Source organism: Pleuronectes platessa, chromosome 11 (genome assembly GCF_947347685.1).
Source record: "Pleuronectes platessa chromosome 11, fPlePla1.1, whole genome shotgun sequence".
Taxonomy (NCBI): Eukaryota; Metazoa; Chordata; class Actinopteri; order Pleuronectiformes; family Pleuronectidae; genus Pleuronectes; species Pleuronectes platessa.
This window is the reverse complement of record NC_070636.1, coordinates 5,701,823-5,727,131: the sequence shown is the minus strand read 5'-3', so window position 1 is coordinate 5,727,131 and position 25,309 is coordinate 5,701,823. Positions and strand designations below refer to the sequence as shown.

Here is a 25,309-nt window from a genome sequence, read left to right as displayed (position 1 = left end):
TATCTCCAGCGTGCAGGGAGGCGTAGCCCCTCTCCCCCCCACTCTCTCTCTCTCTGCACTCTCTCCCTCTCCCTCTCACCCACTGTACTGACTACAACCTGCCTTCAGACGACGCCCCACGGCCCGTGAGATTTGCGCACCAGAGCGCCGCCGCAACCACCGTGCGTATTTTTCTCGCGCCAGAAGGAAACCATCCTCGTTCGGTCTCCTCCGTCCTCACGTTCCTGCCGGGCTGTGCGCACACGCTGCCCCGCGGCATCACCTCAGCATTACCAGGCAGGCTGCCTCTCAGAGGAGGAGGAAGAAGCAGCAGCAGCAGTAGAGGAGGAGGAGGAAGAGGAGGAGGAGGAGGAGGAGGAGGAGGAAGGGGTGGCAGAGTATTCCGAATTGACGCTCAGAAATAAACAAGACGACAGACAGCCTGGTTTTGGGAGACGTCCGCGGCGGGGAAGCGAATCTGCATGTGAGTAAAGTCGTGATTCGCAGTGTTTTCCAGTGGCTGAGCCGCTTTTTGGGGGATTTGTCCAGAGGCGCGATGTGTGTGCAGCTTCCCGGCGGCAGCAGCATCCTCTGGTGCGGGGCAGGCAGGGGACGGAAGAGGGAGATGGAGGCAAGGGCTGAACCAGAGCAGAAATAAGCAAACCTATAGATGCTATCTGTGGACGCGCTCACTGTGAACACCCTGCCATGATCGCTTGCATCATTGCGAGGTTACAACTCGGGCGCAGCATCCTCCGAGGGACACGCTTAGAAATAACACGCTGCTTTTTTTGGGGAGGGGGGGGGGGGTTATCATAGAATAAAAATGGCTGCACCGTTATTATGTCATGTCAACATCCTCCAGTCCATCGCACGGGCTCCGGGGCCGCTGCACCGAGCCGTGCGCTGCAGCCCGGACGACAGGTGTATCTGGATGACATGTTTACGCGTTAGATGATCCATCGTGTATCATCGATCGGTTTTTTGAGAGCCCAGGTTTTTTTTCAGGATGTCTGAATGTTCCAGTGGCGCCACCGCTGCTCCACGGCTGTGAGAGAGAGAGAGGAGAGAGAGAGTGGAGGGAGAGGAGGGAGATGCGGCCGCCTGGCTGTGCAGGAGCCGGGAGGAAGAGGAGGGTACGACAGGGTGTTCTGGTGCTGTGATGTGAGCAGCCTGCTCCAACATGGCGCGCATGAGCTGATAAACCTGGGCCATTACATACTCCTGTCTGGAATTTACCCTGTGCAGTGGGTCGGGCACGCTGGGTTTAGTGTGAGACCTTCATCAGACTGGTTTGAAACCAGATGACTCTCTGGTGGCCACTGGTGATGGAGTCTGCTCCCTCTCTCCTCCACCCTCTCAGAATTATCACGTAGGCTCGTGTTTATGTTGTGGAGCTATTTTCCACTTGTGGTGATGTACTGCTGTTTTGATCACAGCAGGTTACCAGCACACAAAGAGTGTGTTGATGTTTGGTCCGGTGTCCATTGTGTCTCTCCAGGTTATTTTGTTTCTGTCCTGTGAGCCGGTGTCACTGTGTGGACAACACCTCTGTTTACGAGACCACAGCATAGTGTCCACAAACATGACACGCCCATTGTATTTGAACTGGTGGGAGTCCCTCGAAGGATGCAGGACATCGAGTGTCTGATTATCACTGAAAACAACCAGAGGGACCAGTTCGATTCCTGGAAATGCTGCAGACACGATAAGTGCAGTGAAAGTTATCGACTCTAAGGGGTTACAAGCTGGAGACACATTTCAATTCCCAGTAATGATGATGTGTTTCTGGGAATAGGGAGATGGAGAACTTTCTGCACTCTTTGGTCCTTTTGTTGGGATATTATCTAACGTGTTACAGTTTGGATTCTGGATCATAACCTCAGTAATGTGGGATGACTGGGTTTAGTTTCAGCGTCTAACTAAATTTAACCTAATAAAATAAGATACATCCTAAAACTCAGGTTGACTGAAGCTTTGCCATAAGGTGCTTACACATGTGACCTTTGACCAGACTTTACAAAAGATCTGTTGGAAATAACAGTTCCTCTAGTTTTAGTCAGAAAACACAAATCAAGACAACAAAAGGATGAAGAGTGAACTTATCAGAGGCACATATTTGCTGCTGTTTGCCGTTTGTTCTGTCATTTTTGTCGAGTGTGTGTGTCTGTGTGTGAGACATGTCAAATCCAACATAGGCCTCTGCCCGGCCGTGTGCGAGCTGAGGGTCTGTCTCCGCTCGGCCGCTCTGTGTTGTGTCAGCAAGCCGCTCTGGAGCTGACAGCACTTGTCTTGTCCACCCAATCATCATCCGGCATCAGGACTCTGGACAGCCACATGTCTGTGTGTGTGGGGGTTTTGTGCGCTTGTATGAATAAGTGTGTGTATCTGTTTGTTTGAATATGTGCGGCCTTTTGTGTGGTGTAGTCTGTTTTAGCATTGCACGCCTGAAACAAAAAGACGGATAGTGTGCACGCGCGTGTGTGTGTATGTGTATGTGTGTGTGTGTGTGTTTACTGTCTCCTGGTCTGGCGTGCCGGGCACTGGGATGGATCTGCCTTCACCAGTTTAGATAAAGCTAAATGGGCTGGTAAGCAGAAGGTCACTCATTCCTAATCTCGGACTGTCAGTGAAAAATGTGAGCGAGTAAAACTCTTTACGACCGACTACATTCAAAGTGCTCCTCAGTAAACGCTCTGAACTCCAGGACTGTGACAACACGCTGAGCCGCTCCTTGAAGTGAAAGTGTGTGTCTGTGTCGCTAAAAGCAGCACAGACACACACACACAGCCCTGATAAACACACTTAAAATAGGCAAAGGACGTCCAAGTGACATGACCGTGTCGCTGCTGATAACCAGGCGAGAAAAAAAGAGCTGCTTTGGCACAAATCCATCTCTACAGCAATCTGCAAGTCAAGTCACACCACGACACATTATTAAAGTGGCTCCAATCCATTCGTATTAATGGATCACGTGACTCATTGTATGTAGAATGGACTCGAATGGCACATCCCCACTCACCTTATACAACCACATTTAGATTCACTATCCTGATTTGTATCTGCACCAAATTGCACAAACTCATGTTTACTCACATATCAGTCCCCTCAACATTTCAGACTCTTTTCTATCAAGTTCCATGAATTATTTTCTGGGAAGTAAATAATCAAATATCCCATCTCGCAATGTCAAATAAAGTGGAAAGAAAGATTTCCTGGATCCGACTCGTGATCCGGATCAGCACAGAAATCTCATGGGTTCTCTCCTGATCTGTGTAGCACCAAGTTTTGTGGAAATCCTTCGAGTCGTTTTTGCGTAATCCTGCTAACTAACAGACAAACGCAGACACAAACTTATTATCACCTAACTTTGCGTTACCTCTCTTTACAGCATATTTCGAGTCATTGCTTTAGTTTTGAGGACCACAACTTTACCATCATCTATATTGTGTAGCAGGATATTTCCTGGACACACACAGATTAACTCCCAATGTTTCTCTGTAGCTGCTGATTGTGTGAATAGGCAGCAGTTTGTCAAAGGTTAAAGGTTAAAGGTAAATCCTATAGTATAATACTTTTAACATAGCACAAATACTGCTGCTGCATGGATGCAACATTTCCGTGGCACAACCGGGCGGTACATCATGATTACCAGAGGACAGCCGGCCTCCTCATGGGTTCACATCCTGCTCGGAGCGAGGAGCAGCCCACGAGTGATGGATACTGCTAATTACCCTCACCGACCTCGCCGTCATTAAGGAACCATTTCTGCCTCGGTTATAAAACCAGACCAGTAAGCCACCCCTGGAAAATGAAGGCCGTGCATTACAGTTACACACGTGCTGGAAGATGGTATTGCTGGGTGGAAGAGGAAGTGGAAGTAAAAGCTTTGAGTGTAGCGATAAGGAGGAACATCTCTGAGACGTGAGATATTATTAGATTACGTGATGCACTCCTCCTTGCCCTTTTTTCTGTCTCTGGGTTTTTTCTTTCTCTCTTTCTATGAATCTCTTCCGTCTCTCTTCCTCCTGGGTAGTCACTCTTTCTTTCTTTCCATCTCTCATTACATCCCCTCTGTCTTAACCGCTTCGTCATGACAGATAAGGCAGAAGAGGATTGGTTTTTTTCACTCTCTTCCCAGCAGATTGTCTGTCTTCACACAAATTGTCATTTTTAGCCCATAAATCGCTTTAATCTCAGAGGGAGATGTGCTCGGCAGCAGCCACGTTTGTTCATTTGTGTGTCTGTGTGTGTGTGTGTGTGTGTGTGTGTGTGTGTGTGTGTGTGGTGTGTGTTGGGCCCCTCCCTAAACCCACATACACCCACACTCATATGACGATCATCTGTGTAGCTGCAGAAATGATATCAATAGCACTATTGATAAGCAGCAGAGAGAAATAATCCATCTTTTTTGCACTGTAGATAACCTCACACACACACACACACACACACACACACACACACACACACACACACACACACACACACACATACACACACACACATCTGGCTTAAGGGAGAGAAGAAGGAGGAATATTAGATCGTGTCCCCGTTGTAAATGAAATACACACAGTCTTATTTTCAAATCCCAGAGGAGGCTGGACAAACACACTGAGCCTAAACAATTGCTCGACCCTCTTGAGAGCATTAAGTGGGGATTGGGATCTTGCCATGAGGGGGGGGGGGCACCTATGTGGCCCTAATGGTTCCTGTGTTAATGTACCGAGGCCGCTCCAATAATGCGAGTGTGTAGGCTTCTTATTCCTACGTCCGGATATATGGAGTTCAGCTGATTGACCAGGAGGTAGAGACCACACGGGGCATAAGAGACTCCACAACGGAGACGCAGATAAAAAGCAGTGGTGTCAGCAGGTGATGCTAATGCTGTTACTTTGCTTTTGCACCATGAAGCAGTCTGATGATTAGAACTATCGGCCTTCTCCTCTCCTCTCCACCACCGACGATCAGGTGACGGGTTTTTCTAAAGTGCGATCCAGGCCAGGACATTTAGGGGATTCACTCAAGTTGTTTTATAGCATTGGCTACACTTAACATTCAAATGGAGGCCGGCGAGAACACCCCCTACAAAGGACACATTGTAAAAACCCAGCCGCTCTGTCTGGAGCAGATTCAAGACTCAGCTCTTTTGTCGACGTTCCCTGGTCGTGGAGCCGTTTGTGTTTGCTGCGAATCTAAGAGACAACCACAGGAGCGAAGGGCCCCGGGGGTAAAGGTTCCTCTAACGGCTGCTGGAAGCTCGCTCCACAAACGTTCCACCGTGAGCTGTGTCACGCTTTTGTTTGTACGGCTGCGACTAAGAATAGTGTTTCATTCTTACGTAATCTGCAAGCTGTTATCTTGAATTGGTGTTTTAATTGTTTTGTCTCAAACAAACAGATTCAAACAGCTCGAGATGACGTCTTCATGTTGCTTGTGTTGTCCAACCAGTGAGAGATCAGTCCTCTGGCAAGAAATGCATCAAATCTGCACATTTGAAAAAGCTGGAACCTGCTTATTTGGCAGATTTACTTAAAAAAATCATGTATTTCAAATCAATCCGGTGAGCAAAACGGTTATTTACTAATACTAATACTTCATAATACTCGTGCATTGCCTGTAGTAAACCTGCCACAATTGGAATGGGCAGTTTGTTTCAGTGGCACCGAAGACGCTTTGCATTCCACAAGCCGAACTATGGAAACACTGGAGATCGATTAAGATGCGATCAGAGCTGTGGACTCATTTCGCTGGATGTGTAAGAATGAACAGGCAAAGACCACGACAGCCACAAAATCTGCAGTGTAAAGCTTTACTGTAGCAGGAGTAACAAAGGTCGAGTGAGGTCAAGTGGAGAAATGTGGTCATAAGGCGAATCTGTGAGGAGGAATCCAGGGAGAAGAGACACAGGGCGAGGACGTCTTTGAGGAGACTCACGAGAGGCACAGCGATCGTTCTGGCCACTTTCTGAAACTGATAAGTCGAGATATGCCGATATGAGAAAGTGGGGGAGATGAACAAATCCTGGCCTGTTTTCCCCGTGTCTGAACGATTATCGCATCTCAACCCGCTCTAGAGCTGCTTTGAGACGTGCACTTAACTCCACAGCTGCTGCATGAACACGAATGTTCGGGCCTCCTAGTATAAAGTCCGTAGAAATCCAGGAGAGGACAACGGGACTCCTGCCTACGACTGAGGTAGTTTGAAACAATCATAAACACGTTTGTCTTCTTGGTCTGAGACTACTGCAGCTTTTAAACTGGCCGCTCTTGAAGATCTGTTGAGAGGCTGGTCAACATGGTGAGGGGGGGGGTTATAATGCATAAGAAAGCACTGGTTGTAGACGTCAATAAACATTCGGAGCCCATCGGCTATAGGATAAAGATGAAGTCGCCTCTGGGGGCAATGGCCCATATTTTGGGGCTTCTAGTGTAGACAGCAGATATCTGGGCCAAGACTCCTTCCTCTGTTCCCTGTTCACTGTTTACAGTCCAACAAGTTCCCATGAATCAATCATTTTAGGCCCAAACAACATTTAGACTTATCTCTAATAACAGCTGCCTGCATATGAATGCTGATACATTAAAGAGCTGATGCAGTTATAGCCTCTTTTGCTCTGCAACCAGACCCTGTTCAAACCCGATTGGTCAAACTAGAACCAGAAACGGAGAGCAGAAGGCTTCCGGCTTCAAAATCTCCGTATTCACATGAAGAATCTGTTCATGGAGATTAGAGGAGAAGTGCAAAGGTTGCCAGTTCTCCAGCTGTGTGGCTCTGGTTTTAAAAATCACACATAATCCAGGTCAGTTCAGTGAACGTGGTGCTACAGTCAGCACGTTAGAACAGTGGTAAGATGCATTGTGTGGCGTCGGAGGAGATTTGTCAAGTCCAAAAATAATGCAGTGGAGTCACCAGGGTCTGAAGATAGAAACATTTTGGGGTTGGGGTTACACTTAAGAGATGTGAGAGATGTGAGAGATGTGAGAGTTTACCCGGCAGGGGGGGTCTTATCACAAGATGGTGTTTATTGGCATTCTGGATAATCTATGGTCTAATCCTCCTGGAGCTTCACTGGTGTTCAGAACTAAAGGATATTTCAGTCTCTGCTTCTTTACTCTGTCCCTGTACGTTATGTAAGAGCATCACTAAATCACAGGGGGGCTTTTATTTGTTTAACTCTGCCTTGGTTTAAAAAAACAACAACAACAACAACATATTCAAAATACCAGCTCATTAACTTGTGGCCAATTGGAACAAATTGAAAAGTCAAATCAGACTCTCGGTCCTCGCTGACCTTCTCCCTGACGCCCACGTGTCTGTGTGAAGCTTCACATTTGTCCTCTCGACAGAGATGTCACAGAGCGTCTCTCCCTCGTCTGTACTGACAGGGCTGTTATTTGTGGGGCGACCTCAGGGGGGGAGAAAGGAGGTTTTGCCCTCTGACCCCTGGAATACTAACATGTGACCTCAGCGGACTTCCTTCGGTTTTTATTGGCACCGCACTGTTTGTGTTGGGCATAATTTGTGTTGTGCTTAGAAGTCGCTGAGCTGCCTGTGTGGTGGAGGAGGACGGGGGGGTTGTGGCCTTGCATGCCGGCCTGGGACGAGTGTGCGTGTGTGTCTGGGTGAATGTGTGATAATGTTTGTGTGTGTGTGTGTGTGTGGCCGGAGCAGATAGGGAGGGGGGGGGGGATTGTTGTCCCTGTGCTCTTTAGGCCTGAAGGAAGGAAGCCATGGAAGTGGGGAGTAGAGAGAAGGAGAGAGAAGTGCCACTCCAGCCCGGAGAGTGTGAAGGGGATTCGGGATTAGTTTCCTTTTCCAGAGTCGCTGCGTTTTTGAAATGCAGGGCCCGGGTCATTAAGCTCAAGAGTCAGATTCATATTCATCTTTCTCCCTGAAGAGGCAGACGTTTCTGTGCCAGACAGTGTGTGTGTCTGTGTGTGTGTGTGTGTCTGTGTGTGTGTGTGCACCCTATCTAATCCAAGAATAGAAATCCACACCTTACCTCAGTCACATCTGGAGTTTTTCTAGATTTGAAGAGTAATAAATTGTGATTTGTCACTTTGTTCGTCCTCCACCTCGTTTTTTCTACTTCTCCATTATATCAATAGGAGTTTGTGTGTGTGTGTACGTGTGTGTACGTGTGTGTGTGTGTGTGTGTGCGTGTGTGTGTGTGTACCTTGATCACATTTCTAGATTCTAACACTAATGAGTTCAGTGATGTCATTCCTCCACCTCTCCATTAGATAGTTGTTTTTTGTGAGTGTGCTGATGAGTTTCATTGCGGCTGCACAGTTTCCATTAAACTCTTCTCAATGAACACCTGAGTGAACACATTTCCTTTTCAGAAGACACTCATGAGGTTATTAGAAGGCGTTTGCCATCATCGTAGAACTGGGGCCATTAGAGGATATTTGTCTCGTTTATTAGTTGTTTCTGTGGAATGCAGCTGCTGTGAAAGAGCATAACTCATCTCTCAGTTCATCTCTCTTTTCTCCTCCACTTCAGGCTTCTTGACAAACCCGTCGCTCGAGCTGATCTCACTTTCTGGTTTCTGAATGGTTAGCAAGAATGTCGCTTATGGGCCAACAAGCCTCAGAATTCCTTTCAGTGTGGTTCACAGACATTTCCGATCAGAGATCTCTTTCGGTATCCAGATCCATTTAAAACACAGCAGTGATTGAGTTACACTAGAGCCAGACCCCGTTTTATCGATCGGATAATAATCAGCCAATATCTGCCTTTTATGGTCGTATCAGTATCTGCGTTTATGTTTTCCGATATGAAAAGATGTGCATTCATGTTCATATTCTAGAGATTTGATTGGTTGGGTTTGGCTTCACTGGTACAGTTCCCATTGTAAACCTGCCTGTTGGGAATGGACTGTTTATCTGACCTGTGGTGATTAAACTGTGCGGACCAAAGACCATCTTCATGACTCAGGATCAGAACCACGATGCATCAGTGTCCAATTCCAGATTGTTTGTGGTGTCAGTTTAAGATAATCCTAGATTAGCGGTGATGAGACTTGTTGTAATCTGCCACACCCGACACACTGACTCTCCTGCAGTTTATCTACTCTCATGCACAGTACACATCATTGCAGCATCCTCCCAGACTGTGTAACATTAATAATTAATACAGTGTTAACAGACTTTTCGGATCATATTGGTTCCTCACTTAGAAAAAAAACTACCTTAAAAGGTTTTTAAAGTAATCAGCTTACTCACTGTAAGGAAACCCTTATCTTCTCACCTTGGAGAGTAGAGTCGTAAATCCAAACTTCGACATCCAACATCCAAGCTCAGCAGGTTTGTTATACATTTAGCACCACAGGCCTTTAAGTAATCACTTTTAGGGCTTTTCAGTGCAGATAGAGAGTGTGTGTGTGTGTGTGTGTGTGTGTGTGTGTGTGTGTGTAAACTGCTGGTGCCAGAGGACCAGGAGCACAATGCTATTAGAGGAGGATGCTGAGGCGCTGTGTAGGGCAGTTAATGTGTTCCTGGAAATGCTACAGGAACAGTGCACTCAGCAGGGAATAAGGGCCGGTCATTAGTCGGTTTCCCCCGACTCTGCACCTGACATGCTGTCAAAAACATCCATGAGTTTAGGAAGTATTGGTCTTTTGTCTGTCTGACGGCTAAGAGCACTGAGCCTCAAGGTCCTGTCTCACTCTATTCCATCATATTCTTATGTCTCTGCTGGTCTGTTTGTGAGCGACTGCCCTCCTCACTGGATGTCTTCCCTTCCCGGTCATACATGTAATTATGATTTAATTAACTACGCTGCAAAGATGCTTGTCTATGTGTCTGCTTTCCTTTCCCCCTGTGTGTCCATCATTAATGAGAGGTGGCGGGACTAACTTGCTTTCTGCACAACTTGCACGATGAAGGGAGGTTGCTCCGTTGTCCAAGTTGAAATTGTAAAAGAAAACTAAAAGATTTTAAATTAGAATTAATTGCATCAGGTAAATAAAAAGCTATAGCTCAGAATTTCAATATACTGTATATATGTTATTGAATTAACTCCACCAATGAACGTTGCTTTTGCTTTGGTGTTGTTTTGTCAGTTAGCAGGATTTTGCAAAAAACTGGGGCATGACCAAAAGAGGAACCCATTGATTTTAGTGTTGACCAAGGATTTGTTTTCCTTAACCTTGTTCAACATTGTTGTTGATTCCTCATCTTCAAAATAATATGTGTGTGTAATTTGTTGCAGATCCAGATTAAAACCAAGATCTGTATTGAATTTAAATGTGGTTTAAAGGGGATTGTTGGGCCTTGGTGGAGTTTTGCAACATTAGTGCACTTGAGTGATATTCTACCCATATTTGGTTTTAATAAGTACTCACTGACCTGATGACTATGTTTCATTTTTGCTACTATATGTAATCCTTGTTAATGTAAATGTTCAGGAAAATACAAGTTATCGGTTAAGTTTTCATTGACGTCTGTTTGTTCGTGAGTAAGCTGCATTACATAACAACTACTGGACTGATTACCACAAAACTTAAAGGACAGGATTGCGATATGGGTCGGGGGAGAACCTATAGAATTTTGGCAGAGCTCCAGATCAGGGGCGGATCCAGGACATGGCGAGATAGGGCGTTAGCCTTGCTGGATGAATGTGCTGTCCTCCTTCTAGTTAAATTATACATTTTTCTTAAGCTTTGACATTTACATTCAGACGAGGGTCTTGTGTCTAAGCTGAGTTCTTCTTCTTCTGGTTTAGTTGGGAGTTCTTCGTCTTGCACCTGATTTCTCTTCCCGAGGTGATTGACATTAATAAGAAAACATGTAACCGGCTCCATCGGTACCTCCTCTCTCCTGGGAGCTGCCTCCTCTGTGCTCACGTTCAGGGTGACCTCACCCGGGTCAGGATGGTCAGTCTTTCAATAACAGCAGAATTCAGCCGGCGCTCCCAGACCTGATGAAATGATCCAGATGAGCTTCCAGATGCACAGAGTGCGAGCTGCTACGCTTCCACTGTAACCCGAGGGCTGGGAGGGGAAAGAGATCCAGAGAGAAAACAGACTATAAAACACTGTCAGCCCACAATTACAACACAAAATAAGGTCTTCACAACATAATGAAGTTTTGAAATCCGAGTTACTTAGTTATTAGTTGATGTATTTTACTTTTGATTAGACATATTCATCTTGGTTAAAGTTGTCTCATCTCCAGAAACAGTCTTTCTGTTTGTGCTCGCTCAGTGGGAACGGAGAGAATGAGAAAGAATGCAATCTGTGTATGTACAGTATGTGTGTTTATGTGTGCTCTCGATCAGATGATTGTGGTTTCCTTTCCCCCCCCCCCAAGGGCTCCATGTGATGGCGATGTGAGAGAGAGTGAGTGTGTGTGTGTGTGTGTGTGTGTGTGTGTGTGTATGCAGAGAAGCCAGATATATTCACAGGAACTCTGCTCAATATAATAGACCCCTGAGGTTTCCTGTCAGGGCGACAGCTTCATCGGTTGGACAGTGACTAACAAGCATGAAACCAGACGTACGCTTATCTAGGTCCTGAGAGGAGCTGGTGCCATTGCACTGCAGGTCTGGGAGCAATCACACCGAACCCTGCAACAACAGTGAGAGAGAAGGAATGAGGTCCATTGAAATGCTGAGTTTTTTCTTTTCTTTCATTCTTCTCACAATTCGAGCTTTGTGAGAAATGATGCAAGCAAATTCAAATGGTGACCGTGGGAGTCCTGGACACTCATCAGAGGCGGTGACACAATCACACAAGTTCAACACATTGTGCTGGCAGTGGAGAGGCGTGGGCGGAGAGTGATGCCGAGATGTTTTGTCATAGTCATTTTCTGAAGAGCTTGGTCCAGTGCAGAGACACGAGGATTCCATATGTGTCGTGATGCAGAGTCAGCTCAGGCTGGAAAAGGCAAAACTGTGTCGTGTGTTTTAAAAAGACAGATCGTAGAGTGAGTAGCTGGAGGATAAACAACCTGAGACTCTGAGTCAGTGGCGTCTGACATTATGTTATCAAACCAGTGTTTTTGTACAGAAGTAACTATCACTTTAGGATTCACATTGTCACCCGATGGTCAATAAAGATTCTCCAATTAACATATCCCCATCGTCCTGTCTTCGGACTCTGGAGGAGTCCAATAAGGTCATCCATTAGTCTTAAATGTAAACTTGTGATATCATAATGGATGGCGATTAAAGCCATTATCGATTCATCTGTTATTGGTTATTGATTAGTCTTTTGGCCTGCAACAATGGGGCAAATGTCCATCATAAAGACCTGATGTGTCCCAAGGTTTGGTTCTGTCCAGCCACAAATCTAAGATATTCAATTACAGTGATTTTAAATCTAATTGTAATATCTGCCACTTGACAACAGACTTAAACGAGTCATCAGTTAACAAATTAGTTTTTGATCAACAAAGGTTATCAGCCCAGTTTCAATGTGAGAATTGTATCTGATATATTGGAGAAATGAAAGATCCTCTGCACACTGTACAGTTGAACAGTTGTCAGATACAAACTGCTTTTTTTTTTATATCATCAGACCACAGCCTTTTTTTTTTTGTCAGCTGACAAATCTCATGCTTAGTGGCAAAAGGTTGCATACTGTACATACTGCAGTGTCATGCAGTGCATTACAGTCTGAGTACACTGTTAAGATCACACAGTTCTGTGGAAAGAGACTGTGTTGAGCCCTTTCAAATACATTTCTACACAACGTTAGTGAAAACTGGTCAAAGTTCATCTTTTAAAATCGTCTTCAGAATTTCATGGATTGTTACTTGCGCCTTTTCCCTCCCCCAGCAGAATATCCCAGTTATCCCTTCAGTAGTTTTTTGCCTAATCCTACAAACTAACAAGGGTTAATATCTACATCTCCTCTGATGTTTGACGTGGTCCTGTCATGAGCAAGTTTAATCACCCACAGAAAAGAAAAGGAAACTGGATGTAGGATATATGGCTCTTTTTGGGGGGGGAAGCATGATTCAGTCATAGTAACAGTCGCAGTCCTTTCCCTCCTGGCCTCAGCTCCGCTTCCGTCCATCCTCCATCCCGGAGCTCAGGGTCTGGAACCCATTAGGGCAGGAATCTCCAGCAGCGCCCAGCTAGCACATTTAGCATGCCCTCAGTGACAGGAAGAAGAGACACTGATTCAGTGCCCACTGAGAGACATTTAACCTCAGTCACTGGGAAGTCGTTGGAAGCTAAACGGCCGGTGAATGAACGTTACGGCTGAGAAGGGTTGGGTGTCACTTTGTGTAATGTCAGATGTTGGTTTCCGTGTGTGGTTGTAACCTCTCCCTCTCTCTCTCTCCCTTTCTCTCCCTCTCTCTCCCTCCCTCTCTCTCCCCCTCTCTCTCCCTCTCCATCAGGATGGCTGATGAAGTGTCCCAAGAGGAGAGAATCCAGGCCATCTCTGTAAGTTAGTCCTACTCACACTGTCTCTTCTTCTTAATAATCTCTCACACACACACACACACACACACACACACACACACACACACACACACACACACACACACACACACACACACACACACACACACACACACAAACACACACACAAACACACACAGACACACACATACACACACATACAGGGGGCACATCGGGCCACGCTGCTCAGTGTACAAACAACAAATCATATCTGCTTGTCAGGATCTGACTGCGCGTCCTAATGGCTCAACCTTTTAGATCCCATCTCCTTCACCCATTAGCGGACATCTAAAGCTAATGCAGTAGCTCGATGCCTTTTTTTTCTGTCTGTCCTTGTGTCTCTCAGTGCGTCTCCTCCTCCCTTTGCTCTCCATCAGTCGGTCTTTTGTACTTTAAGCTTCTTATTTTTCTGCGTTCTCTGATAAAATATCTATGTTTCTTTCCAGAATAGTTAGATATATTGTGGTATATGAAATAAGAGACAGTTTTTTTTTTTATTAGAAAACCTGTACAATTTGTGTATGACAGTGATAAAAACACATTTTAATTAGGTTTGTTTTTGAGTGGGCACAGCCTAATAACTGTCTCTGAGCTGGACAAATAAATACACAAAAATGTGCCACATCTTTTCATCTTACTCGCGTTTCAATGTACGCAAAATATTAAACGTAGAATTACTTGCTGAGTGTATTATATTCCATGATGCAACAGCATACCACATCATTATGGCCTCGTCTCGGCCTTTCACAAATCTCTTGCTCAGCTTTGCTCTAATTGGATAAATTCCCCTAAAGTTATAGATTGCTTTAATAATGTGAAACCAGAGAACAAATTTAATCAAAGTGATTTACACTAATGTAAATGTACTTCATAATGTTGCACCACAGTGTGGAGACTTGGTGGGAAAGTATTTCTAAAAACAGCCTTTACTATGAGTATTATTAAAGCAGCGTAAAAATCAATATACATTTTTTTTATTTCTCGTCAACATTCCAAACATTTTCTCCAGTTCACTTGTATTTGAATTGGAGCCTATGAATACACATTTATTGTAATACACCATCTGATATCTGTCTTTCCCTTTGCATTCACAATTACACCTGCATCCATTCAAGTTTACCATCTATTCATTCACATTAAAACCTTGGCAATGATTATAATGTTTCGATGCTTTCGGACATAAAATGTCAGAGTTTGATATTTAATTCATGAACATCGACCGTATCCAGCGCAGCGTGGTGAGAACACTGGAATAACAACGCTCCTGATATTATTGTGTCCACTTTGTGCAGAGAACACAGAGTAATCATAGTGTTTCTGTGCGGTATCAGGAGAAAAGGAAGAAGCAGACGGAGATCGAGAACAAGAGGAGGCAGCTGGATGATGACCGAAGGCAACTCCAGCATCTCAAGGTACACACACACCTCAGCATGCACACACACCTCGGCATGCAAACACACACATTTAGCACATGGCCTATTTGTTCTACTACACTCCTGAGAAAGCTTTAGTTGTAGTTATGTTTGGAGAATATACAAACATGTCCACAAACATCTGGAGCGCTTGTTTGCTTCTGTTCAGGAGGCAGCGAGTAAATTAAGCAGGAGGACGTTTTCAGGTTTGCAGCCTTGTTGAGCATGTTCAGTTTTTAACTTGACTACAGACGAGGTTAAAACCAAGTACACGACTGGACCATGTGTGTACAGTCGGCCTCTTGATCATAGTGTCACTCCCGTCATGCTGCTGCTGTGTCGTCAGCCGGTGTTAACCTAGCAAGATACAAATCATAAACACGTACACACATACAACAGTGTAATAAGAACTCTTTGATTTTTGCATGTGCCCCGTGTCCCGTCTGCTAACATGGAGGATATAACAGGTTTGAGACCATAAATAATTGCCCCTGTCTGCAGCAGTAATCACCCCAGTCTGCACATCACACTTAGTCTCACCAGGTCTCACTTCCTCCTTTCTTTCAAAACACCAACACCTTCCTTTGCCTCATGCTTTTTATGTGCTCACTTGTTGTGCAGTGAACACATGTTTCCAGTTTACCTGTTATTTCCACCTCGGGTCAGCACATGCTGACATCACTATATGAATCAGCTCCTGGGAAGAAATCCACCCACGGCTCCCTGATCAAGTCCATGAATGAAGAACGATTAAGTGTTGTTTTTAATTTCACAGAGCTCCGGTTTAATTCGCAGCACCTCGAGAACTGTGCTCTATCGATCGCGGCTGTGCACTCTGAATCTGTAAGAAACACCAAGGGAGGCTGGGAAGTAGATGTTCTTAGCACCTTTCAGGTGGATGAGGAGGGAAGAGAGTAATAAAGGTTTGGTATTGACCGGACCCCTCAATGCAGCACTTGATTTACAGAATACACACAGTGTGAAGGGCTGGATGGACGGATGGAGAGAGAAGACTAAGGTTTAAAAGCAGTCACTCTTTATCACTCCTCATTTGCTGCTTATCAAATCGCTCTAGGGGTAAACACATTTTAATATATTTAATATAATATTTTTTAAACTAACAATTTAGTAGCACTTAAATGGCACTTACTTATAGCACTTGGTAGTTTGCTTTATTTTGAAGAAATTGTACTTTCTTGATTCTTGTTGTCCTGGGTCTGTATCCTCTTGGTTGAATGCACTTACTGTAAGTCACTTTGGATAAAAGCGTCAGTTAAATGAAATGTAATGTAATGTAATATCTTTATCTATTTAATATACATATATTTAGTGCCTGTTTTGAACAGGACTGTTTACTTGGCCTGTGTTGATGCTGGTTGCAGTTTTCTGAAACTGTAAAAGGGACCGGCTGCAGGACTCTGTCCACAGAACCCTGAAGCTGCAAAAAGAGCTGTTCACCTCTTTAGTCAAAGTTCGGTGAAGCTCGACTCATTAAGCAGAGTCCCGATCTGGAGAATCAGTTGTCGTGAACCTGTGACCTCATGATCAACAGCGTCACTATCGTTGATGAGGCCCAGCCCCCGCTGCTCCAGAGCGTTGGTCGCCTGCTTATCCAACTTTTGTCGATATTGAACATATCAAGTGTCTGAATTGCATCAAATTCAACACTGCACCTCCTTGGGACCTTACGAATTCTCGTGTGAAGCCAATGAGATGAAAGGATCTTGAGACATTTGAGCCACAGTCAGATTAGAAAGTTGTTTCTGTAGAAAGTCTCAGACCAGGGTTGTCTCGAATCGTCTTAGATGTAGTTTCATTCCAAAAGGGTCTTGTGTTGTCTTTGCCTTTGATCTTTTTATTCACTCCCCTTGACTCGCACATTCCACCGTGCGGTGTTGACGAACAGCCCTCGAGTGCGTTAAGTGAACCGGGCAAACTCTTTGCCAAATTCAACTTTAAATGTAGCCACTGGAGCCATTACACTGATGCTATTAATGTATGCAGAGAGTAACCTGAACCACTGCAGGACTCTCTGTTACTCTTCCCTGAACTTCAAACGAACTGATGGTCAGTCCGGTGTTTTACTGGAATCCGGCCCCCGAGTCCGACTCCCACCCAACAACATAACGCTCAGCAGTTCTTTACACACAAAATATCAAACCGACAGAGTGAGATACTCCCGAACTGCTGCTGTGTTGGAATGTTCAGAGTGGACGGCAGATAACGCCGGCAGCCCCCCCACACGCTGTTTATTCACACAACCACACACATACACACTCCCTAAAACACACACGCATTCAAATCTGTATGCATGCGGACACACACACTCATATCAGAGCCAAGGTGTGTCAGCACTATCAAAGCTATTTCAGCCACGGACAATTCAGCGGGTCACAGATAGGAGCAAAGGCTGTGTGTGTGAGTTTGTGTGTGGGTTTGTGCGTGTGTGTGTGTGTGTGTGAGAGAGAGTGTGTGAGTGTGTGAGTGTGTGTGTAAGTGTGAGACAGAGTTCAGTCAAATGGGCATTTCTTGTAAAAGTGCTCGTGACCTGTTCTACTGCCCTTGCATGCTCCCACTTTTTCTATTTTCAGAGTAAACTTTTGTAAATGTGTATCTCTATGTGTGTGTGAGTGTGTCTGCGTGTGCGTGTGGTCGTTTTGTGTGTGTGTGTGTGTGTATGTGTTGCTTCATAAAAGAACACAGAAGCCTCAGACAATGCGGTGGGCTTTGGCAGAGGAAACAGATTTTTGTCCCACTCCCACCAACAGGAAAGAGCTCTTACAACCACCGCACCCCACTTTCGTCCCACACGCACACACACACACACACACAGACATACACACACAATCGCACACACACAATCACAGACACACAGAGGGGAAGTGTAATCACGCTGTACTAGGAGAATTAGAAGGCTCTTTGTGCATACCACAGCAAGTATTCCTTTACCAGAGGCCGACATGTGTAGAACTCAATAAATGTCTCTGTTAACGCACCACATTTTTATAATGGTGTACCTGGCAATCCATTAAATCACACTCATATAGCATCACACACACACAATCACACACACATACACACACACACAGACACACACATACACTCACTCACAGTGCAGACAAGATGGTGACATGTGGTATTACAATGTAGTTAACACAGAAAGCATTAGTGGGACTTCTGGTTTTAATTAGCAAACCATGGCAAATATAATCATGCAAGTAATTAAAACTTCTACATGTCATTTTGAAAACACGCAGCTCATAGAGAAACAAATTATGAATGATATTCCACAATGAAATATTTACAATATTTAGTCATCAAAGTTGTCAAAGGGATAGTTTGACATTTATGAACACATTTTTTTGCTCTTTTACCGAGAGTTACATTTGGGTTTATTAGCTTAGCATAAATACAGGAAACAGGTGGAAACTGCTAGCAGGGCTCTGTCTACAGCTCACTCATCAGCCTAAGTGTAAAAACAAAGTGTTACCTTAACTTTGTACAACTACACTATATCTGTTTCCTGCTTTTCTGGCATTTGACACATCATTTGCTTTTTGAATGCTACGGTTGATGAAACAATACAACTTACACGGACTGGATAACCCTTATTTTGAAAAAAATGGATTTTGGACAGATGCTAAATGAATTTTAAACTGAAGCTCCTGTCCCTACAGCTGTTCTGTGTATGTGTGTGTCTGTGTGTGTCTGTGTGTGTGTGTGTGTGTGTCATAGTTCCGCCCTTTGTCTGCTACGTTAGCAGCTTTTACTCCAAAGAACAATGGCGAGAGAGACATAGCTTCAGCACTCCAGCTTTACGACCATCCGTGTAGACTGGTGTGTGTGTGTGTGTGTGTGTGTGTGTGTGTGTGTGTGTGTGTGTGTGTGTGTGCGCACGTGAGTGAGTACATTAGTGATGTCAGGCATCGGGTAGTAAGGTGTGGCGAGAGGGCGAGTGAGCAAGACTGAAAGAAAGTGAGAGAGAGGGGGAAGCAGGGTTGGAGTGAGTGCCCAGGAGACCAGGGCTGGGGTATGAGCAGTGTAGAGTTACACCGTGTGAGTCTGTGCTGTAAAGCTCTGTGCAGCTGGGTGTCTGCAGCTGAATTCCTCAGCGATGAAAGTACGAGTAAAAACAGAACAACAGCCACTTTCACGCACAGGAACACAGCAACACAAACTGGGGAGGGACACAACACAACCTATAAGTGGAGTTCATGAACTCCATGGTGGATAGAGATTCACGCAAGAGGGAGGAAGGGGTGGGGGTCGAGTCGGAGAGGGGGGAATAAGCAGGGGGAGGTTTTTTGGAAATTCTTGTTGCATCACTGGAGAGGAATTCACATCAAGCTCCGGTCCAGATTTTCACTCAGACTCGTGAAAACAAGAGCTTTTCACTTGCACTTTTTCCATATGGCCAAGCAGGGTTGTCTCTCCCTGCACGGTCCAACAGCTGCACTGTTATATTTACCTCGGAGCACGCCAACTATTTGCTTTGATATTAGCTTATCTGCAGGAGGGAATGTGGATGGGGGGGCAGGATAAAGATACTGAGCTGTTTGGAAAACGATGAACGAAATAAACATCGATTGAAAAAGAGTCGAGGAAGTGGACGGCAAGAGAACAGAGACAAATCCATGATGGAACAAAGTGTGGTTGTGTTATTCCTGTGTTGTGTCCATTAATATTATTTTTTTAGTTAGGGTGCAATAGAAGTAACTTTATCTTAAGCCATTAGAATTAGTTTGCACACACAAGGAGTCAGTTAAGACAGTTGTGTTGTTATTGTCCAGTTCCTGGCAAAGTTTGACGTTTTTTATGATGTGAGCTGTTTTGTTTTTATGTTTCAGTGACTTCTCTACATTTCAATTAAGTATAATGAGAGAAATTACATTGTATTTTGGAGTTTTTCTGTTCGGTGCCAGAAGCCTTGATGCTGTGGCTGGAGGCCAAAGTCCACTTGGCAGCGACCAGTTGGCAGGAGTTGAAGTGTGGGACAGAATCGCTGAGTGGCAGCAGTCTGTAGAGACGCAGCGGACGTGCTCCCTGCTGTATATTCTCCTGTAGATTATAGCTAAAGGGCTTGTCCTTCTCTCCCAGTGAAAGGGCCACTAATCTCTCTCTGGAATAAATTACACAGAAGTGGAAAAAGGGCAGATAACAGGTTCTTGCGAAGGAATTGATCAGCTGCTAAGGGAGAAAGATGCATGATCAAGGGTTCTGTGTTGGATGCTTTTAATTATGTTTCTTATCTTCTGGCATAGAAGCATGAAGCATTAATACACCTACACAATAATATGGTTATTTTGCTGATGTGCTCTGTTACACGCAATCCCCCCCCTTGTGACTCTCCCTGAGGTTTTATTCACATTTTTTAGGTTTAGGTGGATGCTGCACCGATAGTCTTCGGCCCTATGTGGCTATAAACTGTGATTTGTGGAGATTATACAAATATATTTGATTTAAATTGATTATAGCAAACTACTGTATACACCCGTACTCCAAATATATGGAGATTCCATGCTGTTACATTAACATTATTACCACAATTTCAATGGAACAGGGAAAAAGTCATCTACCTGATCACACTGCATTGTGTTTATCCTCTGTCTTTATTTGTTGTGTCCACTTGCAGCAAAAGGCACTGAGGGAGCGCTGGTTGTTAGACGGAGCTCCGGCCGAGGAGGAGACTCAGAAGCGTCTGCACGAGGACGAGGTGAAGACCAAACTTCTGGAGCAGGTCATCCTCAGGTCAGCAGCTCATAGTGAAAACCTCTGCATGTCCGATCTGTGCAACTCACTGTCCAGAGCATTGTCTTGTTTACAAGTTTGAGAAAATACTCTTGTTGTTATGGTAGAACTGTAGGCGTGGGTACAGTGGTGAAACAGAAATGAAAAACTGTAAACAGCAGGAAGAATGGAGCTGTATTATCTTATAAACAAAATTAGAAACAGAGGTGGTTGATCTGTCGCTGTGTGAGGATCTGTCGCCCCCGTCTGCAAACAGGGATGATGATGCTTTGGAGGTCATGTGATGTGTCCTGAGAGAAATCTCAAGAAATGTACTTCCATCCAGATGTTACAGTATTAATACACCGTTGATTGTGATTTTGTCCCATTTATTGTTGTGTGTACGTCCTGGTGCAACAACCAAGCATGTATCACTTATATACTCAAAGTGTTTACTCTTCATCACAGTATGATCTCTGTAAATAGCTATATTCATTTGAATAATGAAGTGTGTGTGTGTGTGTTTGTGTGTGTGTGTGTGTCTGTGTGTGTGCGTGTGTGTGCGTGTGTGTGTGTGTGAGCCAGGCTGGAGCGAGACATTGAAGAGCTGGAGAACGAGGAGCCAGAGAACCAGGGTGTGGCCAAAGAAAATGGAGGTAAGTTTGGTATCCATGGCAACACATGATCACGCAGGAAACCATGGCAACCCGGCCCTAAGACCAGTGTCATAAAAGAGAGAGAGAGAGAGAGAGAGAGACAGAGAGAGAGAGAGAGTGCTCTAATAACGGCCTCTTCATTGGCTTTATTAAATTCTTCCTCTCTGCCGGGGGCCATTAAAACAATATTTCCTTTCTTTCTTTGTCTCTCTGAAATCCCCCCCTCCCCCCCCCCCCCCCCCCCCTCCCCCCCCCCCCCCCCCCCCCCCCCCCCCCCCCCTCCCCCCCCCCCCCCCCCCCCCCCCCCCCCCCCCCCCACTGGACCAACCTCTTTGCCTCTGCACGACCCTAACCTCTCCATGATACTCTGGTGCCCCCTGCAGGTGAAAATGGAGTAGTGCAGACCTCCGGTCACACCCCCAAGAGAGAGGTGACAGGGATAGAGGCCAAGCTGCTGGGTCCCAGTCCTGACCAGGCCAGCGAGGACAACCCCGTCACGCTGGTGTTCATGGGCTACAAGACCGTGGAAGAGGAGCAGGAGAGCCGCACGGCCCTGGGAATGGAGGAGGCGGACGGCAACGTGAAGGCCGAGTTGGTCGTGATCGAAGACGGGGAGGGGAAGGCCGGCGGAGAGGCAGCCGCCGACGAGCAGGCGCCGCCCAACGGCAGCATGGCAGAGAAGGAGAAGGCCAATGGGGCCGGGGAGGAGGGAGAGAAGGAGAAGGAGAAGAAACAGACCTGCAAGTGTTGCACGGTCATGTGAGATGTGTGCATGTAAATGTGTGTGTGTGTGTGTGTGTGTAAATGTGTGCGTGTGTGTGTGTGTGTGTGGATGGGGACACACCTGCATCTGTGTGAGTGTGTGTGTGTGGATGGGGACACACTTGTGCATCTGTGCAGGCATGTGTCTGTATTTGAAGTGTGTGTGTGTCTGTGTGTGTGTGTGTGTGTGTGTCTGTATGTGTGTGTGTGTGTGTGTGTGTGTGTGTGTGAGGACTGGGGGGAAATAACAGAAAGCGAAGTACACAGCCGATTTACCAACAATGAGAGCCAATACAAGCTCCAGCTACAACAAGAACCACAAAGACTCATACGTACACTTTACTCGGTATACTTTCTCTGATATGTATTTGACTTTTGATTTCTATTGATATTTTTCTATTTTTCTGTCTTGACATTTATATTGTATTCAGTATGTATATCTTTAATTATGGGACTGTGTACTGTAAGTTCATTGTCATTATTGTTGGGGGGAAAAAAACTGTAATAACTGTATTAGCTCTCTGGATTGTACTGCGAACCCACTTGGGTGGGGGGGGGGGGGGGATCTGGAAACTCTAAACCATTTAACAGCAAACTATGAAGGATACAGATACTTAAATATATATAAATATATATTTGTCTGTGTAGGCCTACCAACTATTTATCAGTCAATTTCATATTACAATATTGTCTAAGATATTATTTTAAATAGTATTTTAATATATTGATATGAAATTATGTTTTATACAATGTATTTATTGTTTTTGGCTTCTCTATACCATCCCCAACCATTAACTGCATGTAAAGCTTGTAAGCACTTAGCGTAACAATCATCACAAGTGTCCGTGCTTTCTTAGACTCATATGTGCTCATATCTAAAGTCACACAAGTGTTTCGATCGGTAACGGTGAGTATAATTTTGCGGTGTTAGAGATATGCATTGACTTTTAATAGGGAAACTACAACACTGACCACGTTGCAAACTGCATAGACGCTGTACTTGACACGTGTACACGAGGATCACAGCTTTTGTCTTTTTACTTTTGTCGAGTAAGATGGACACACTTAAGAAGCCGTTGCACAGCGACTAGAAATGCTTTAAGGATTTTTTGCTCTCTCAGCCGTAGAATCAATGTAAATCTTATGAGGTAGCACTGCATGAAGCCTTGCAACATTTTTGACTGTCTTTGTCACTTTTGTTCGGTCTTTTTATTCTGTGCTGTCACGTTCACATGAATGTAAAGTCCAGGGGTTAAATTGGGATTCACTCTACCGTCATAACAAGAAGAGGCGAGTTCGCTCGGCGGTAAAAAAAAAAAAAAACTAAAGAAAAAAGAAGAAGAAGGTTTTTGTCTCTTTATCAACCAAATAAAATCTGATGATTCTGTAATTTCCCTGTGTGGTGTTGGTCGGCTGCTGGTTTCTGTCCTCCTCCGCTCCCAGTTTAACCCCTGATGCTTACTCTGCAGACCTGCCCCCCCCCTCGTTAGTACTTGAATAGATATTCAGATAGTAAAAGACATTGGAAAATACTTTGCTGAGACATAAATACTCATCTCTTGTGACCTTCAACCTTTTCAGCCCTTAGAGCACAATATGAAGAATATTTGTGCCCAGGTTAAGAATGTTTTTAGTCATCGCTGAATTAGAAATAGGTTTTATTCTGTGAGACAAACCATTTTAAACTATTCAGGCTGCTAGAAAGACAATTTGTGCATTTACACCATAGCAATGTAAAACCTTGAAAGACTATTAGCAGCATTTCTGTCCCTTATCTCTCCCTCAGTAGAGGTCATGCATGGTCTGGGTCAGTGAGGCAAAGCCAACAATGCTTCTGCTCCCCTCGGGCTCATCCTTATCTCTGACTCATCATCCCACCGTCACTGTTACCTCCTCCTCATCATCATCATCATCATCATTATCACCCAACCCCGCCTTCCACGCTCTGAGACACACAGTTCATAAACCTCTGAAGTTGGTGCTAATCCTGAGTCTCGCCTTTTAACACTCGCCATCCGCCAACTCTCGTCCTGCTCGTCCCCGCTGTCTTGCTGGTGAAGAGGGTCCGTGGGAATCTACTGCCTCCTGCTGTGACTCGCTGAAGAGTCTTTTTGCAACCTTCAGTGCCAGATGCATTGACTCAAGTCCTGCCTCTATTTACCACCAGAGAAATGATCCCTTCTAACATTCCTAGAGGAGGTCGACAGGCGTGGATGGATGAATTATAGTCTGTGCTTTCCATACGTACAGTTCCACTTTAATTGTACAACTTGGAGCTTTGTTTCCGTATATTGACTCTCATGTTTCTTTAACTTTTTTTTTCCATTCCTATGGCCTCTTTGCAAGGCAGTATATTGTATTTGATGTGTGTATTTTTAAAAGAGACAAAAATAACATGTTGTATTGTTGGTGCCTTTGTCAGATTCAGTTGGTTGGACGTGTCTGTCTGCCGCCATTTTTTTTAAACCGGGCTTTTTCTTGCTCTGCTCAGTGTCACGATGACCCACTGGAAACACTGCCTTCTCCTCCAGAGGGTCAAATAAACAAGTGTAGTAGATAATTGTACTAATAAATATAAATAAGTGCAGCTTGGATGGTAGGTAATATGCAGACTGTTGGTTTCTTGAAGGACGACTTTGTATCCTCGTATGTATTCCTTATTTTTTTATTTTACAGTTATCTTTTATTATATCAAAAGTCAACCTACATGCTTTGTTGTTTTTTCAACATTTCGGGGGGGGGGGGGGGATACAAACTTCATGCAAGACACCAACTGTCAGTCTATGTATATACAGAATATACACATGCATATCTATGTGTATAGCTACAGGGCAAAAAAAAAAACACAAACATGTAAAGTTGTTAAGCTAAAGCTTTGCCTAATAGTGGGTCTCTGGGACAGCAGCAGAAACAGCAGCCAATGCCTGTTCATCTATTCTGTGGTCGTCTAAATGTTTAATCTTGAATAAAACTACTGTTTGTTTACAGCAAGTCAGACAAGTGTGTATGTGTTTAAGGTAATGTGTGCACGCTGTGGATGGAGCGGGGCAGATGAGCTGCAGTTAATGATGGGTGGTGTGTTTTAGCATCTTAGCTGATGGAGTCACAGATGGGTAGAGGACACAGGAGTATACACACATATACATGTAATATATACATAACCTCCAACTTTTATAGGGCTAACACACAATCTAGTAAAACAAGAGATGTACAATTGAATGTCGCTTCATTATAGAGAGGGAATAAAGAGGCATAATAAAATATGAATACTGAATAGAAAGAGGACATATTTAAAGCATGAAAGAGCAGTAATATATTTCTCATTTATTGGATTTTAGTTTTAAATCTGAAGACACA

General features: G+C 44.6%; 1 protein-coding gene across 1 annotated transcript; it reads left to right on the top strand.

Moving 5' to 3' along the window:
- The first annotated feature begins 87 nt into the window (after positions 1–87).
- On the top strand, positions 88–23,342 carry palm1b (paralemmin 1b). Its single transcript, XM_053434699.1, has 6 exons — positions 88–463; positions 13,332–13,377; positions 14,727–14,807; positions 20,440–20,555; positions 21,120–21,190; positions 21,574–23,342. Coding segments are annotated over exons 1-6 (696 nt in total). The 5' UTR covers positions 88–461; the 3' UTR covers positions 21,954–23,342.
- Positions 23,343–25,309: the final 1,967 nt, after the last annotated feature.